General features: G+C 57.7%; 1 protein-coding gene across 1 annotated transcript; it reads right to left on the minus strand.

Annotated features, from left to right (window-relative positions):
- Positions 1-491: 491 nt before the first annotated feature.
- SGPP2 (sphingosine-1-phosphate phosphatase 2) lies at positions 492-17625 on the minus strand. Its single transcript, XM_078869789.1, has 6 exons — positions 16793-17625; positions 10267-10419; positions 4935-5114; positions 4470-4559; positions 2086-2457; positions 492-1943 (listed from the first exon to the last, which is right to left on the minus strand). The coding sequence occupies exons 1-6, from the start codon at positions 17270-17272 to the stop codon at positions 1764-1766; spliced, it is 1455 nt and encodes a 484-aa protein (XP_078725915.1). The 5' UTR covers positions 17273-17625; the 3' UTR covers positions 492-1763.
- Positions 17626-17925: the final 300 nt, after the last annotated feature.

A 17925-nucleotide genomic window follows, 5' to 3' on the forward strand; every position in this document is an offset into this window, starting at 1 on the left:
GTGAGCGAGGGGGAAACACTCTGCCGCCTTCTCCAGGCGAGCCAGGCGTATGGCACTTCCCCGACACCCACGGCAAGAGAATCTCACAACACATGCGTGTGATCCACCAACCCTCGCTGCTGCTGCTGCCTCCACACGGCGTGTTGGTTCGCCGCAGCCGCGAGCAGCAGCAGCTGCGCGGCCGTCACCCCGCGTGGTCACAGCGCTCCCTGGTGGCGCAATCGGAGCGTGACGTGTCCGCTCCAAAGGAGGAGGAACTAGGGAGGGGTCCGTTGCCCGAAACGTCGGCCCGATAGACAACGCTCTGCTCGAGGGCAGCGCCGGTGCAGTTGGCGCGTGTCGGGCCCCGGTGCGAGGGCGTGCATCGTGGTGCCCTCCCCCGTCGCACCGCCGATTAGCGCGGATGGCTACGTACGGCGCGGAAGAAGTTCGGCATTCAGGTGCATCGTTGGTGCTGCGCGCAAAACAACCCGCACGCGACGCACGGCGCATCCACTCCCTGCATTTTAATAAGAGAGAGAAATGCCATTCAATAAATTAGTGCTCATTAACATATGCCAACAAATACATACGTGTACACTGACAGTTTTGTTGTTCAAAAAATCAAAATATCAATTTGGTAAACGTGGTGCAGCATTCGGCAAGCGATCGCCGGTGATGGCGGGCACGCTTCACGAGCGGAGAGCATGGCCGCCAACTCCACCTCCACGTGCCGCACACGCAGCCTTCACGGGGGTACATCCACGGCATGTCCTTAGCGTGTCCTTAGCATGTCCTTAGCGTGTCCTTAGTGTGTCCTTAGTGTGTCCTTAGCGTGTCCGGTGTCCAGGATGGGGTACCCACACGGCGTGTCACACCGACGCCGTGCGCTCGGCCCCCCGGTGACGTCCGAACAGAGACCCTCGCCGCCCTTCCGTCTTGCCCAGTGGTGAGGGTGGTGAGGGTGGTGAGGGTGGTGAGGGTGGTGAGGGTGGTGAGGGTGAGGGTGGTGAGGGTGAGGGTGGTGAGGGTGAGCATGGTGAGGGTGAGGGTGGTGAGGGTGGTGAGGGTGGGGGTGGTGAGGGTGAGGGTTTGTGGTGAGGATTTGTGGTGAGGATGAGGGTGAGCGCAAGGATGAGATGTGAGCGGTGAGGGTGAGGCGTCTAATGAGGGGGAGGGCTGGATGGTGAGGGTGAGGGTCGAGGCGAGGATGAGGGTCTTCGGGAACATGGCGAGTGATCGTGGTGAGGATACTCGGGTTGGTGGGGATGGTGAGGGTGGTGGGGATGGTGGGGATGGTGAGGCTGGTGAGGGTGGTGAGGGTGGTGAGAATGGTGAGGGTGGTGAGGATGGTGAGGCTGGTGAGGGTGGTGAGGGTGGTGAGGATGGTGAGGATGGTGAGACTGGTGAGGGCGGTGAGGGTGGTGGTGAAGCTGGTGAGGATGGTGAGGGTGGTGAGACTGGTGAGGGTGGTGAGGGTGGTGGGGATGGTGAGGGTGGTGAGGGTGGTGAGGGTGGTGAGGGTGGTGAGGGTGGTGAGGGTGGAGAGGATGGTGAGGGTGGTGAGACTGGTGAGGGTGGTGAGGGTGGTGAGGGTGGTGAGGGTGGTGGGGATGGTGGTGAGACTGGTGAGGGTGGTGGGGATGGTGGTGAGACTGGTGAGGGTGGTGAGGGTGGTGGTGAGGGTGGTGGTGAGGCTGGTGAGGGTGGTGAGACTGGTGAGGCTGGTGAGGGTGGTGAGGGTGGTGAGGGTGGTGAGGGTGGTGAGGGTGCCCGCCCCGTGTCTACCCGAGCCCCAGGCTCTGCAGCAGGATGGGCACGCCGCCCACGGCAGTGACTCCGATGGTGGCGTACGTCACAAACTTGTAGGGGACCTCCACCTGCAGGCGGCGGCGCGACTCGCCGTCCAGCGGGGACACGCGGCACGCGCGGCACACGGCACGGAGACACACCGACTTCACCACCTACACGGGGGGGGGGGGCGGGGGGACACGGGGGGGGGGGACACAGACTTCACCATCTACACGGGGGCCCTAGGGGGGTCCACCTTAATCTCACGTTTAGACCGACAGCATCAATCATGGGTGCGACGACGCAGAGCCCTACCTGTCTTGTGACGACCACCACGGCGATGCCGATGCCGAACCTGGCGAGTGCCCGCACCACGCCGTGCGGCGTGATGTCGGGCAGCGCCAACGGCGCCGCCGCCGGGCCATGCGGCTCCGCGTCGTAGCCCAGGCGCCGGGTGAGCCAGCCGGCGAGGAGGCCGCCGGCGCCGGCGCCCATGATGATGGTGGTGTCGCCGCGCGCCGTGCTCCAGTGGTCCAGCTCGGGGTAGTAGAGGCACAGCAGGAAGGGCGCCAGCAGCACGAAGGCCGGGGAGAGCGGCGACGACAGCACCAGCTCGTCCAGCACGTCCCACAGCGGGTAGGACACGGCGATCATCACCGCCGTGATCGTCACGCCGCTCACCACGTCCTGCACACGCAGCACACGCAGCACCGTGGGTGGGTGAGTAGGTGGGTGGGTAGATGGACAGGGGGACAAACTGGTAGATGAACAGATGGATAGCTGGACAGACAGACGGACAGGTTGATAAATAGTTGGATGGACTGACGTCAACAGGTGGGCAGATGAACAGACAAGAGGATAGACCGACAGAAGAAGGATGCACCACATTACGTCAGCCGTCGGGTTTGCTTGACCATACTTCACCACTGCGGTCAGTATAGATTGGGGGACCCGGGACGGGATCAGATACAACTCACAACCGGCGGTCGGCTGCGGTTCGCAGCGCGGCACGCTGCCCACTGTGTGACCGCTCGCCCCCATCGCACCGTGACACCCAGAGGACCGCTCGTCGTCCTCACCGTCCGCATCGTTCACAATCGACCCGCTGCTGGATGACGGCCACCCCGAGCCGTCACCATCGCTCACGACCCGCGGCGTAACGATCCCACCGCTCCATCTCGGACGCCGTGCCGGGCGCCACCGCCCCGCCCCCCGACCGGGCCGCCACTCCCATGGGCACAATCGGTCGCTCTCCTCACGCGCCCGCCCGGACGACGTCTCGCGACCTGCCCGGCACGTTCCCCAACGCCCGCAGAAGGAGTTGCGTCACGGCGAACGTGTCCCGTCGGCTTTCTCGTCCGCCCAGTTCAACCCGAAACACCGGGCCGGGTGGCGCCCTGCTGAACCCCATCACCCCCTTCGCCCCCCCCCCTCCTCCCCCTGAGCCAAGCCGGCCTCGGAGTTCTCACGATCGTGGACAGGAGGTGTCTTCTGTACCCTGAGAACGTCAACTCACTCCACCTGAGGGCGCATTTCGTTCCCAGGCAGTGGGCCAAACTTACACCCCCATGCACAATTCACGGCATTCTGTATGTCTCTCTCTCTCTCTATCGCTCTGGGAAAGGGTGCGAGATCAAATCCTGGTTGGGGGTTGACATAGCCGGTCGTCTCGCTGGATAACCTCGCCATAGGAATGTGGAATTTCCACCACTGGCTCAGAGTTGTAAGTGGTGCCGTGAACACCAATGCCTCAGTGCTCATTCAAGCAGGAAACCGAACCGATATTTATAACTCTAAGAAGCTGGAAGTAAAATTATGCACGGAACCACATTTCACGCAAATGTTTTTTTTTGCGTGCAGGCAACGGTGACCGGCAGAGGCGCTTATCTTGCGGTGGCTTTGACCGTGATACAAACCCATGTCCTCAGCGGTGCTCTGACCCCTGACCCACGTGGCTACCTCACCTTGTTGTCATTCTTGGCAGCCAGCTACGCTCGTGCTTGGCAGTGGAATGAGCGTCGGCTAAAGGGGGGAATGCGCTGGGGGGGAACTCAACCTGGGCGCTCCGAAGCCACCGAGCTCCTCGCACACGGCTCCTCCTCGCTCACCCTCCCCGCTTGCTCACCTCTATACACTCACCCTTCCTATACACTCACCCTCACTATACACTCACCCTCCCTTCCTCAGCCAGTATGCCTACTCACCCTCCTGCCCCTGCGCTCCTTCCCATCCCGCTTGTGTCTCGCCAGCGCCCGTGCGTGGCCGGGCGCTATATAAATAATGAATTACGAAGCCGCACGACGCCATTGCCCAACCCTTGGCTCCGCGGTTACCTGCAGCAGCGGCTGTGCTCGCCAGAACCAGTCGTACCTGTACCTTCTGCCCAGAAATACTAAACGGTGTGAGAAGAAACAACACGAAAACCCTAAATCGGCGCTAAACCAAAAAAAAAAAGGTGGCAGTCGTCGAGCTTGACCCGTCCAAGGGTTCGACCTCCACCCGGGGGTCGCGCCGGGTTCATCGGCGCACGTCCAGCCGCGACGAGATGGAGAGGCGAGATCGGATCGCCCGGGAGAGCGTGGCGAGGGAGGGGATGGCGCGAATCGCAACCACGGCCATCGCCGGGTGCTCGCTAGACGGCCCCGTCGGCCAATGGCGGCTAACCCGGGTGCCTCTGTCTGTTGTGCGAGGATCCTCACCAGCACCGTGTGCATGCCCGTGTAGAGCCGGCTCAGCGACACGAGCGCGCACACCAGAACGGCCACGAGCAGCCCCCATCCGTACGAGTACTGAGAGTGGGGGTGGGGGGGGCATAACGTATCAGAATGTGGCGTGCCCAGCTGGGCAAGCACCTGCAGACAGACAGACAGGCATGTGCGTGTGCGTGTACTGCTGTCACTGAAACTATGTGGAGCGGTGGCGTAGCGGTTAACGCGCTGCGCTACGAACCCGGAGACCCCGGTTTTATTATTCCAGCTTAGGGCCACCAGTGACTAATATCTGAGCCGGTCCGAGGAATGGCCCTAGGTCTTCTCAGCCTCAAATTAATATCTGGTGTGGTGTGTATTAACGTCGGTAGCGCAAATTGATGCCGGTCGTGCAAGGAAGGTGATGTCGGCAGTGCTGCAGTGCGATGCCGAGTTGCCCGCCCCCTCCCCTCCCACCTGGTAGCGACCGACGGTGGCCAGCAGGAAGCAGAAGGGGATGGCGGTGGCGGCCATGGCGTGCGTGGAGGGCATGCCGTACTCGGCGTCCACACGCGTCTCCAGCTTCACCACCGGCGGGGAGGGCGGTCGGGGCCAGCGCAGCACGTCCTTGGAGGCCTGGCCCACGTACATCACCACCTGGGGACGCGGGGAGACAAATGTGACAACCGAATCGAGCTGACGAAGTGAATCGACGAGAAAGGAAACTCAAGACGGGCCCGCCCGGCAGGGAGGTGGCGGTGGAGATGGCGTGGGGAGAGGGTGCAGGTCACGGTGGGACACGGAGGCCCTCGCGAAACCCGAGATGCGAGATCCGCTCGCAACAAGAGCCCGCGGGACAACGCTCGCGCCGCGTCACCCCGGGCAACCGGCCGGCCGGCTACCGCGGCCATGTTGGTGATATCCCTCGGGGCGGCCCAGACATTGTTTTGAGACTCAACACTTCGTTGCGCAGTGGACTTTAAATTACTTTCCCTTGAGGTGGTTGGTTTTGCGATGCTCGACGGGGCACCCATTCTGACGGCCACTGTGCGTGTTTAGTCTTGTGACATCATCATGATCACAACCACGAACAACAACAACAACTGCCATTCGCCACTTAGTGGCGGTGACGTCAACACGGCGCTCGTGCCAGGCTATGTGCACTAAACCACCACAAACAGCAGCACCACCACCACCACAAGAAGCGCCACAATCACTCTACCACCACCATCATCACCACCACAAACAGCACCACAACCACTCTATCACCACCATCATCATCACCACAAACAGCACCACAACCACTCTACCACCACCATCATCATCATCACCACAAACAGCACCACAATCACTCTACCACCACCATCATCACCACCACAAACAGCACCACAACCACTCTAGCACCACCATCATTCATCACCACAAACAGCACCACAACCACTCTACCACCACCATCATCATCACCACAAACAGCACCACAACCACTCTACCACCACCATCATCACCACCACAAACAGCACCACAACCACTCTATCACCACCATCATCATCACCACAAACAGCACCACAATCACTCTACCACCACTACCACCGTCACAAGCAGCAGCAGCAGCAGGTTGCTGGGGTGTTGTCATTTTGGGTCAGCCGGCTCGAGGGGGCTGAGCCCTGTTTGACCCAAGGCCAAACAGGGCTCATCCTGGGTCCGAATCCAGGTTGCGGCCATGACTAAACCGGGTCCCCCAGTGTCGCGAGCTGATCGTATCGGCCTGGCGAGGCAAGTTCCGGGCGCTTGGTGTTACAACATTCTGTGGGGCACGTAAAAAGTCGTTTGGCGAGTGGGCATGAAGAGGCTGTTCGCGTGGCTTCAGAAGCGGTTCTGTGATGTCCTCTTGCTGGGCCGTCTTCTGACACGAGCTCGTGCTGCTCAGGAGCTCCCAGTGGGATGTGTACGGGAGGATTACTGGACATGTTTTGACACTTGCAAAATCGAGATATAATTGGCTTCCTGTTTTTTTACGTTCATGGAAACTGTGCAGCAACTATTTAAGTTATTACATTTTAACTACTGCGGAGGGTTGTCTGTACTGTATGTATTGTACACCGGCCTGGTGGCTTGCAGCAATCAGAAGGTCATGAGTTAAATTCCTGGTTAGGGGTCGACTCAACCCATCTTCCCTCCGGGGTCGATAAAATCAGTAACCACTCTGTGGGGAAGCCAACGTAGGTTGTCAAATGAACAGACTCGCTCCCGCCATAGGAAGGTGGGATTTCCACCGGCTACTTAGCGTTGTACACCAGAGATGAGCGCACCAACGCCCCAATGTTCACTTGAGCGGGAAATCACTTTGACAAGTGCAAAGGTCCCCTTACAGAAGCTGTCCGTGTGCTGTTGGCCACCGCCCGTTAAGGGTGGCAAGGGATGACTTTACCGAAAAAACTTAAGAGTATGAATCCTTGCAGTCACGAAAGCTTCAAATCTAGAATTAAGGGATGATAGCTCGCATACTCTGGACCGGTTGCGGCATCATTGCCTCGTCAGCAGTCAGGCTCTGGGCGGTTGGTGGGTTGTGCAAAACACTTTTATACACATTTCTTTTATGTGCAGCGACACATTTGAGAAGGAGACGTGTTGTATATATGCCTATTTGTGTGTTTCGTTGTTATCTCAACCCTAGCAGGCCGCTTGTAGATGGAAGAATGCCAGGCTTCTGTTCTCGTGTCTGCCTGTGGGCCCCGTAACCACGGCGACCCGGCTTGTGGTTGCCGAGGTGGAGGCCGCAGCCTAGGCCCCATTACTTTGTGCTCCAGAGCAACACTGCTGTTAATCTTTAACCTCTTCGTGAGCGCCAGCAAAACAACACAAACAAAACGCTTCCCAAATTTGGCGCAGACTTCCAAAGTTCCTCGCCACTGAGTAGGCGGCGCGAAAGAAGCTCAACATGCCTACATAATACAATGTTTTTCGTTTAAATCATCAACCGCTTAATTTATACCGCTTTCCATCGAGCGTTGTGAATGGACACAGCGCAGTCTGTGGCACGGCGGGACCGCGTGTGGTGGGGTAAAGTGTGGGCTGCTCTCTCAGGCCCTCTCACGTGAAGCGACACAAACGATTATCACGGCTGATCGTGGACGAACGGAGGGCTTCTGTCGAGGCGAGCCAAGCCTCTGCAGTACTTTGCGGGACAGAATCCGTGCACGGCCTCGCCCCCACATCGTAAACTCGGTCTCGGTCTTGGCTAAGTGTATGCCATTTAACTGTCCGATTTAAACTTCCCGTTGACGGGCCGTGCGCTCAACCTGTTCTGATGTCTATGCAAAACAAAAAATAAAAAACTGCGCAGGTCTGTGGGTCTCGCGTGTTAAGTCCGTGCCAGTCTACGCCTGCCCCCATCAGTCTGTGGCAGCATGCGCCGCAAGATCCAGCTCTTCCTTCTCACTCTCATCTCACCTGCCCATAAAGGTCGTTTGCGTTTGACCTTCAGTTCTCTTCGTAGGCGTTATGGGTCCTCTATGCTAAAACTAAACAGTGTTTTTATTTTATCTCACCGGGTAAGGCCCACAGAGTTATGCAGCTCTTTTTAAGAAGCGACACGGACACAAATGATAGCTCAACGAAGTGGCTTATCATCATCACGTGGACATTTATCGCAGCCAAATACTCGAAACACACCTTGATTCTAACCGTGGAGGGAAAAAGCGTAGGACATGGAGAAGAATCCACGTGACCACGGGAAGAGAGACGCACACTCGAAACATGTTAATGGGTCTCTACGCGAGTCTAAGGTTTCTCTATGAATGAATGGTTCTCCGTGTGCGTTTATGGTGTCTATGAGTTAATGGATTTCTGCCCAAGTCTTTGTTGTTGCGTAGTACTTATTAACACCCGAGTTCCCCCTTGCGAAAGTGCCTTTTGTGCTGGGCTCTCACGCGATCATAAGCGGCGGCTCTGGCTTGGGTGCTGCGCTGCACTCGGACACGCACAGCGCGTGGGGAGCGTGAACCCAGAACATCTCGGCTTAAACAAACCCTCGCCACACTCCCTCGCCACGCTCACCACACTCCCTCACCACCCTCGCCACACTCCCTCACCACCCTCGCCACACACTCTCACCACCCTCGTCACACACTCTCACCACCCTCACCACCCTCACCACCCTCACCACCCTCACCACCCTCACCACCCTCACCACACTCTCTCACCACACTCTCTCACCACACTCTCTCACCACACTCCCTCACCACCCTCACCACACACTCTCACCACCATCACCACTCTCACCACACTCCCGCACCACCCTCGCCACGGTGAATTTTCGCACCGCATTAACTCTCCTCATGTTTTTTTACGTCCGCTCTCTCCCCTCTCTCTCGTAAAACGGGGCGCGTGCAGCGCGCCGCTCACCTGGTCACAGCCCGTGACAGATTGGCCGATCATCCGCCGTGCGAGAGACGCGCGATATCGAGCGGCCGTGACGCGTCTACAGAACCTTCGGACTTTGAGCCCCGACGTGCCGTGCTCTCGGAGTGGCCACGCTCTCCGTCGCGATGGGGCCCCGCCCGGGCCACCGCTCGTGAACCCGGCGTGCGTCCCCCCACCCCGAGCCCCATCGCGATAAGTGCCTGGTTCTAAACTTGGATTTATAACGACCAAATCCAACTGTGGATACAGGCCAAGCAGAACTCCATTTTGTCCCTCCGCGTAACACAGTGTGTGTTAGTCCATCAGAATGTTGCTAGGCAAGCGATCTCCAGACCTTCTGGGTCTCATCAGCAGTCGGGCTTGTATAACTGCTGTTGAATTGCGAGATGCTATTAGCGAGAGCCACCCACCATCTGTTTTATGTATGCTGAACTTCTTTCGGACCATACATACGAGGTGCTGGGTGGCTCAGATTAGCTTGGCCAGTGGCTGGCTCAGGCTGACATGCCGCTTGCTTTATTGAAACACAACCGCTGCAGTGGAAGCTCTAGGAGACGCGGTGGCTCGCGGCGCCACCGCTGTTGTTTCACCCAGGAGGGGAGGCTTCACCGAGCCTCGTGACTCTCTGGCAGGAGGGGTCCTGCCAAGCTTTCCCAGGAAGGGGGCGATGCTGCTGCTGCCGCTGCTGCCGCTGCTGCCACTGCTGCCCCTGCAGTGTGCGATCCCAATTGAGTAATTCGTGGGTAATGTTTGAAAAAAAATTACGGTGACGCCGGAACGCAACGGCCGTGCTCCCCATGGAATGAACGACGAACCTCGGCAACGAGAGGCGAACGCTGCCACCACGAGCAGGCCGACGCGATGTGTGAACCCTCGGACGCGTCGGTCTACGGCGCTCCGCTGCTGTTGGTGGCGGCGGTCGTGGTGACCTTACGACCTGGTTTCTGAACGTGACACTGCCTCGTTAACTGGAACCGCACTTGTTCGCGGATTGCGCCAGCTTGCCCCGCTGCCACGTGTCCTCCGCGCGCTTCCGCTGAGGGCACGGTATCGCCAATTGCGTTGAACGTAGGGGGGGGCCGTAATTTGAACGGAGCGCTCTCGCCAATGGCATCTGGTAATCCAGCGGCGCGTGTGTGACAAGCACGACTCGGCTGATGAGAGACAACCCAGAAGCTCAAAACCGGTCCAGAGTTTGCCTGCTTGCTGAAACAAATACCAGTTGTTCCTATTTGGTTTGAAAGCCAATAAATCGGCCGACAGACTAAAACACATTTTGTTACGGGTGCTTGTGTGCTCCGCTCACGAGCGGAGGAGGGCCTGGCTGCTCAGATCCGCTGGGCAGGAGAGGCCATGTGGGGGGGGGGGGGGGGGGACGGACACCCACCATCCACACGCCGAGCAGTCTGCGCGCCACGAAGGGGTCGAAGTTCCAGAAGCAGAAGGGCATGAAGGTGATGTAGAAGACCTCGCGGCCCAGCGTGGCACCCGCCAGGAATAGCCAGTAGAGGAAGCGGCTCCGCACCTTGTAGGTCAGGACCTGAGCGACGACAAAGACCCCCCCCCACACCGTTAACCGACAACTGCGGTGCTGGGAAAGCTGCGAGCGGGTGGGCGCGTGAATCGAGGTGGGAGAGACACCTCGACCGCCCCGCTCCGGGCTTCGTCGAGTGGCGAACCCGGGAACGTATTTGTGAGCCGACAAAGCGAACAGCTCAACCACGGTGCCGATCGCGCCGAGCCCATGAATCACAAACAAGGAACCACCCTCATGACAGAATGTCGCGACTGTCAACAGCTCCTCAAGTGGAACAAAATATAGATAGCGGGCGACATTTCAGCCAACAGTCCGTTCTTCAGAGCGCACCACTGATTGGCACGGTTGGCTATGTATGGTGCGAAAGAAGTTCAACATACATGCATACATAGTGAAGGCCCGTTGCACAAACCATTGTTTATTATGTTACCATTTTAAGGCCACATAGTAGGTTATTGTTGACATGGAATGTGTTCAGTTTGTTATTGTTGTTATGTATGCACCACTGCCAATGCAGCAGTGGCATCATCACCGGTATTATCTGTTGTAAGAACAATAATCGTGCAGGTTTCTGGGAAGAACAAAAATAACCACGTGTCTGCCTGTACGTGTGTTGAATTTCTTTCACACCGTACGTAGCTAACCGTGCTAATCGAAGGTGCGGGGGAAGGACTACAATCAACATCGTCAGTTTGAACGCAGCGGTGTAAACATCCCACAGCCGCCACGGGGCCGAGACGAGGAGAGCGTGCAGGAGGCCCACCGCCGTGATGCGGCGCACACCCAGCGGGCCGATGGTGGCCCGCCGGCCACGGTGACGCAACGGTGGAACGGCATCCCGGCCTCGCGCTTCCACGAAGACGACACCCCCCTCGACACCCACCCGTGCCCCCACCCCCCCAATGGTGATTTCAATGAAGGGGGGAACAGAAAACAGATTCACGTCGATTGCTCAGCTCGCGCGTCGCGTCGCGTGTGCGCCGTTAGTCCTTAGGCGAGGGTGGCGTGTGCGGTGGGGTAAACTGTGGGTACTCCCGTTTATCTACTCTCTGGGGCGGGCGACAGTCCGGCCTCTTCTCGCAGGAGGGTCCTGCGAGGTTGTCGCGGTAGTGGGGGGAGGGGTGACGATTGCGATGTTTCCCAACGTCATAATTTGCGGGGAATTTGGAAAATAGTCACCGTGGAGCCGGAACACCATGGCCTACCCGTCGACATGTGCTGCCACGGGATATTGAATGCCCACTGCGAAGCAGATGCCGCGTGGTAGTATTTCACTGTTGGTGCTGCACACACGCCACTGCAGATTGAACCAGGGTGGCCCGTCGAGTTCAAACCGCCAACATCTGCAACAGCGTTCTTCACTCATTTTCAGAGGGGGAGGGCCACTTTCGCCGCTAAGACGTCATCAGTGTGGTGAGGGCCGCCACGCCATTTGAAACCATTGAGGTTTGTGACGGCATCACCACGACGCTGATGACGCTGACGATGGGGTTGTGTTTTCACCATTCGTGTTTTGTGGGGGGGCACGCTGAAGGCCACCAGGGGCCTGCCAGGTGCCCGCGGGCCTTGCACTGGAGGGCGAAGCAGTGGACCGAGTCGCTCTCTGCAGCAATGCTCGACCCCCGTCAACCCCCAACCCACCGCAGCTCGAGATGGACTCGGCTTGGCAAGAATAAACGCAGCGAGCTGTGCAAACACCGGCGCTGGAGAGACAAAGGCGGCTGCGGGCGTGGCCACACCACGACGCTCGCTCACGGCTTCGTATCGCCAGAGAGCCCACTCGGCTGTCGGGGTCTCGCCATTTGTACGTGTGTGTGTACGTCTGCATGTGTGTGCGTGTGTGTGCGTGTACGTGTGCATGTGTGTGCGTGTACGTGTGCATGTGTGTGCATATACGTGTGTACGTGTGTGTATGTGTGCATGTTTGTGCATGTGTGTGTGTACGTGTGTATGTGTGTGGTAGCGGTAGTGTAGTGGTTAGCGTGCTGCGCAATGAACCTGACGACCCGGGTTCGATTCCCGAGCACGGTCTACACCAGTCACGATTATTTGAACCGGTTCTGGGCCTCCCCTAGGTTGACTCAACCTCAAACGAGTACCTGCTGCAATGTGCAAAACATCGCCACTCGGGAGACAAAGGCGGCCGGGCGTGGAGCTGGCCACCCACCCACCCCCTCGTGTGCCGTTCCGCTTGGCCCATGAGCGTGGCCGGGCTAGACGGGGGGGGGGGGGGATATTTGCCTGCGACTGTATCCGTGTGTGTGTGCGCGGTGTGTCGACGGCGGTGGATTACAGCTCAGCAAACAGCAGCGGGCAGTCTCCTCGGCTTTCCTCACCGTGGCGGGGGGTCGCTTGCGACGGTGCCGACTTTGCCTGTGACTGTGATTTACCCTCCTGAGATTTACCCTCCTGAGATTTACCCTCCTGCGATTTACCCTCCTGAGATTTACCCTGCTCGCTCCCACAGTGTGCGCGTCAGTGCTGCTGTATTATTTTGTTGTTTATTGTTTAAGTGATTTGTTTACCTTTGCTTTGCACTCCTATTGTGTATGTTTTTACATTGCTTGTTGTTGTAACGTTCTGACCCGCCCCTTCTTGACATTTGTCAAAAAAAGCTTTATAGCTCATCGGATTCTCCCAGCGTGACAAAATCGTACGACTCCGAGACCCGAATCCCCAGCAGTTCCTCCTCGCTGGCCACGCCATGGGGGGGGGGGGGGGTAGAGACGCGGCCGCGAGTGACGCCGACAGTGACAGTGAACGTGACGAGTGCGCAGCAGACGAAGCACCGAGGAGGAGGGGCTCAGCCAGAGGTCTCACACCGACCGCTCTCAGCAGAGCGACGGGGCTCTGTGCCGGGCGGCGTCACAGCCACAGAAGGGCCGGGGGCCTGTAGTCTGTAGTCGCGTGCAGGAGACGGACTATGTGTGTGTATGTATGTCTGTGTGTGTGTGTGTGTGACAGTGTGTGTGTGTATGTCTGTGTGTGTGACACTGTGTGTGTGTGACACTGTGTGTGTGTATGTCTGTATGACACTGTGTGTGTGTATGTCTGTGTGTGTGACTATGTCTGTGTGTGTGTGTATGTTGGGGAGCGGTAGTGTAGCAATTAGCGCGCTGCGCTAAGAACCTGGCGACCCGGGTTCGATTCCCGCTCACGGCTAACACCAGTGACGATTATCTGAACCGGTCCTGGGCCTCCCCTAGGTCGACTCAGCCTTAAATGAGTACCTGGTGCGGTGTGTAAACATCGCCACTGGGGAGACAAAGGCGGTCGGGCGTGGTGCTGGCCACCCAACCCCCTCGTGTACCGTTCTGGCCTTCATAGGTGCTCGCTAACAGCACTTGCCCCTACAGTCTGTTAAGGCTATACGGGGGATCTTTGATCTTTGTATGTCTGTGTGTGTGACTATGTCTGTGTGTGTGTGTGTATGTCTGTGTGTGTGACAGTGTCTGTGTGTGTGACAGTGTGTGTCAGTGTGTGTCTGTGTGTGTGTTTGTGTGTGTGTGTATGTCTGTTTGTGGAGACGGAACTACGTGGGGGGTCGGGCAACATAGTTGCATTGCAGTCAACCCACACGGTTTACCCCCTATTCTTATACAGGGAAACTGCGTTTTCAGGTCCATACGGCGTGCAGCCGTTTCAATACGGCAACATGTTTTGTTGTCTATTTGTTTGTGTTTGTACTTTGCGATGGGACTTTGTAGGATGAACGTTGAGATTGAAAGGGCACTGGGTGACTAATAATGTCCTGAAATGGTCTGCAACAATGTAGGGCACCGAGAAGGGGTTGACAGCTCTGGAGTTGGCTGTTTGGGGGTCCGTGTCGTTCCGCCGTGGAGATGGAGCGACTCGTAGCCGTGGTGGGGGGTGGGGGGTGAGCGGTGCGCTCGGCGTCAGTGGACGCGGCTTCTCCTCTCGGCCCCGAGGGAGCCTCGAGGGAGCCCCGCAACGCGCACGGCGCCCAACCGCCGCTCACAGCCACCGCGCAACCACGGCGACTGGGATATTGAGACCCGGTTAAGTAAACACGTTTAGCTGCTTCCTTCAAGCCGCGGAGAGAAAAGAGAGAATGTTTTGGACGCTGTCCACGGCGAGGCTTGGAAGCGTGTGCGCGTGTGTGCGCGTGTGTGTGTGTGTGCGTGTGTGCGTGCGTGTGTGTGTGCGCGCGTGTGTGTGCACTAGCGCCGTCCGCCCGTATCGTGGGGTCACCATCACTGGCGTCAAGTTGGTCCAATGCGAGCGAAACTTTGCAGGAAAGTGGCATTGTTATTGGGAACTCGACTTGGAGAAACCCGGCCACATTGATCAAATCAATACCCGAGATGCGTGGGACTAGATCCAGAGCTAAAAGGAATAAAGTACTTGGCAAATGCGCCAACGCGTGCCAGGACAGGCTCGTGTTGGCAAGCGTTCCACGACCTTCCGAGCAATGTCTTCATCCATCCAGCAGCACTGTACTGTGTTTGTCTAAGCAGGCAAAGGCTAGGACCGGTTTATACCTTCATGGCCTCATCAGATGCGTCAGGTTTTGAGGGCTGAGAGGCAAACAACAACAACAGCTAATAACAACAACACACTGAATAATCTCAGCACTAGAGCTCCCTTCCTGGGCCACTCCGCCTGCACCCCCCACCCCACCTTCTCCCTCTGCATTTAAATGTCTCCTTTATCCTCTCCCGGCTTTATCAACCCCGCGCCTTTACACACCCTCCATTGTGCTTCCTTTGTGTGAGCGAGCGAGCTGGTAAATGACGTGGGAAAATTCATCAGTGGGAAAATGAGTGGGTAAGTGAGTGGGCAAATGGGTGAGTGGACAAGTGAGTGAGTGGGCAGGTAAGTGACATGGTGAGTGGGTAAATGATTGAAAACGTGAGTGACTAAATGAGTGGGTAAGTGAGTGGGTTCGTTCGTGAGTGGACGGGTAAGTGACAGGATAAGTGGGCGACTAAGTGTGTGTGTGAATGGGTAAATTCGTTTAAAAGTTAGTGAGTAAATTAGGGGGTGAGTGTATGGGTAAGCGGGAGGGTTAGTGAGTGGGCAGGTGAGTGAGTGGGTTCGTGAGCGAGAGGGTGAGTGGGAAGGTAAATAAGTAGATAAGTGGGTGAGTGGGTTCGTGAGTGGGTATGTGAGTGGGTATGTGAGTGAGTGGGTAAGTGTGTGAGTGGGCGGGTGGGTAATTGAGAAGCGAGTGGGTGGGAGAGTCGCTTTCTCTTCCTGCACGCTCGCGCTCTCCCGTGTCCTCCTCTGCATCTCTCCGCACGTCACGCGGCGTCGCGTGATTTCCCAATGTGCCTATGAGCTACTGCACGTGTTGTTGCTGCTGCTGTTAAATGTGTGTTTAAACTCGTTCGATGAGCAATATTGTAATTAGATAAAACAGCCCATCGCCGCATACATTATATACTAGTAAGAGAAGCGTTTCTGTGCGAACAGTGAGTCTTTGAGCTGCGCTGTAAAATGAGAAGTGGATTCTGGGACGCTGGCTGTGAGTGAAATGAGGCGTGATCGCGGCTGAGACGCTCCACGTGAGGCGTGGTGGCTTAGACAGACACCCCCACCGCCTGCTCCTCTCAACCTCCAAGCTCCTCACCCATCACCACCTCACATACACAGAAATGTCTCTCTCCCCTCCTCTCTCCACACAACAGGCGGTGGTGCACAAGCGCGGTCAACGACAACACGGTTCCGTGTCCAATAACACCGTGGCCTCAAATTAAGAATGATAATAGCCGACGTTTCGGGCAACGGCCCTTCTTCACAGCACACGAATCAATATTCGTGAAGTAGTCGTTCTTGGGATGTACTGGGTCCCGTCGTGTGAACGGGACATTTCCACCAATGGCCCTCTGATTCGTCATAATTTAGTATCGTAATTCGCAACACGCTGTAATAGTGAGAACAATACAAACATTCACATCAATAGTCATCATCGCTGCCTCGGTGTGATGGTCCGCACGCTGGACTCGCCACGCAGAGGGCACCGGTTCGATTCAACCTCCCGACGCGGCAGAAGAAACGACGGGAGCGAACTTCTTATCCCCTCCCCACCGCCACCTCTGTCCACCCAGCAGCAGAGTTCGTGGCTTCACAAACCACAGCCAGCCGATCGCTCGCGTGCGGTGTGGTGAAGTGTGGCTACTCCCACCTCTTCCAAGACGTATGGTCAACGTGGAAGAGCAGGCCAAATACCTGCCCCCCCACCACCCCACTGTATCTCGAGCTCCGTAGAGCATCGGCCCTTGCACCGGCAATGGCGTGAGCGGGCAGCTGCAGGGCTGCGCCTGGAGCCACTCGCCGTGCACACACCTCGTCTACACACACATCCTCGCCTACACACACACCTCGCCTACACACACACACCTCGCCTACTCACCACCCCAGGCTTGTGCTCGCCGCTCCCGTTCTGCAACCGCGCGCCGTCGCCGTCGCCGCCTTCCCGGTGCCCGGAACGCAGCCGAGGACCCGCGTCCCCGTGATTTGCAATACCATGATTGTTGATTCCATGAGCGGTGACCCCAGTACTCTGGATCCCATTATTCTGAGTCCCATTACTCTGTGTGCCATGATTCGTTATTCCATTAAGGGCGATACCATTATTCTGCGTCTCGTGATTCGTAATCGCATGATCCGTAATTCCATTATCATTATTCTGTATTCCATGATCCGAGATCCCATTATTGGCGATTCCATTATTGACGATCCCATGATTCTGCGTCCCATGACTGGTGATCCCGTGATGATGCAGGGTGCCGTTGTTCTTGGGAGATGATTCCCAGGTCGCCTCCAGCCCGCAGAAGCGTTGGAAGTCCGCCACGAGTCGCGGGTCCTGCCACTGCGCGATGGAGTTCCCCATGTCCCGCCGTGAGCGCGAGAGCCGCCGTCACTGCCTGGCCGAGCAAAGAGCGACGAGCGAGGTCGAACAGCGCTGGCCTCTTACAGCCAACTCGGCATCGCCTCCAATCAGCTTCACCCGAGAGCGCTACGATGGCCTGGCTCAACTCTACGCGTGAACTGTCGGAAACCACAAGAGCCGTTCAAACGACACCGCGGGACACACAGACACGCACCTGTCCTAAGCTTTACACCGACACTACCCTCGCACCTGTACTTCTACCCTCACACCTGTACTTCTACCCTCACACCTGTGTCGAACTCACTCACACCTGTACTGGGGCAGAGCGCCGCAGCACACCTGCTCTGAGTGAAGTCACCCGAAGTTAAGACCGGTCCAGTCACGTGTCTCTCACCCCCCCCCGCTCCACCACTCCACCCCCATGACTCACTCTCCCCCCACCGCCATGACTCACCACCCCCTTTCTCCCTCCATCCCCCCACCACCCCCTCCCTCCATCCCCCCACAACCCCCTCCTTCCACCCCCCATCACCCCCTCCTTCCACCTCCCACGACTCACCACCCCCTCCCTCCACCCCCCTCCACCCCCCACCATCCCCCACTACCCCCTCCCTCCACCCCCACCACCCCCCACGAAGCCCACGAGCTGCAGC

The sequence above is a fragment of the Lampetra fluviatilis genome, chromosome 28 (genome assembly GCF_964198595.1).
Source record: "Lampetra fluviatilis chromosome 28, kcLamFluv1.1, whole genome shotgun sequence".
Lineage (NCBI taxonomy): Eukaryota > Metazoa > Chordata > Hyperoartia > Petromyzontiformes > Petromyzontidae > Lampetra > Lampetra fluviatilis.

Bases quoted from the DNA above. Each gene is read 5' to 3' on its own strand.
- SGPP2 (XM_078869789.1), bottom strand. From the start codon at position 17,272: ATGGGGAACTCCATCGCGCAGTGGCAGGACCCGCGACTCGTGGCGGAC. The intron at 4,560-4,934 runs GTGGGAGGGGAG...CCCCACTCTCAG, and splicing joins CCACCGTCGGTCGCTACCAG to TACTCGTACGGATGGGGGCT. The intron at 2,458-4,469 runs GTGAGGATCCTC...CTGCGTGTGCAG, and splicing joins CGGGCATGCACACGGTGCTG to GACGTGGTGAGCGGCGTGAC.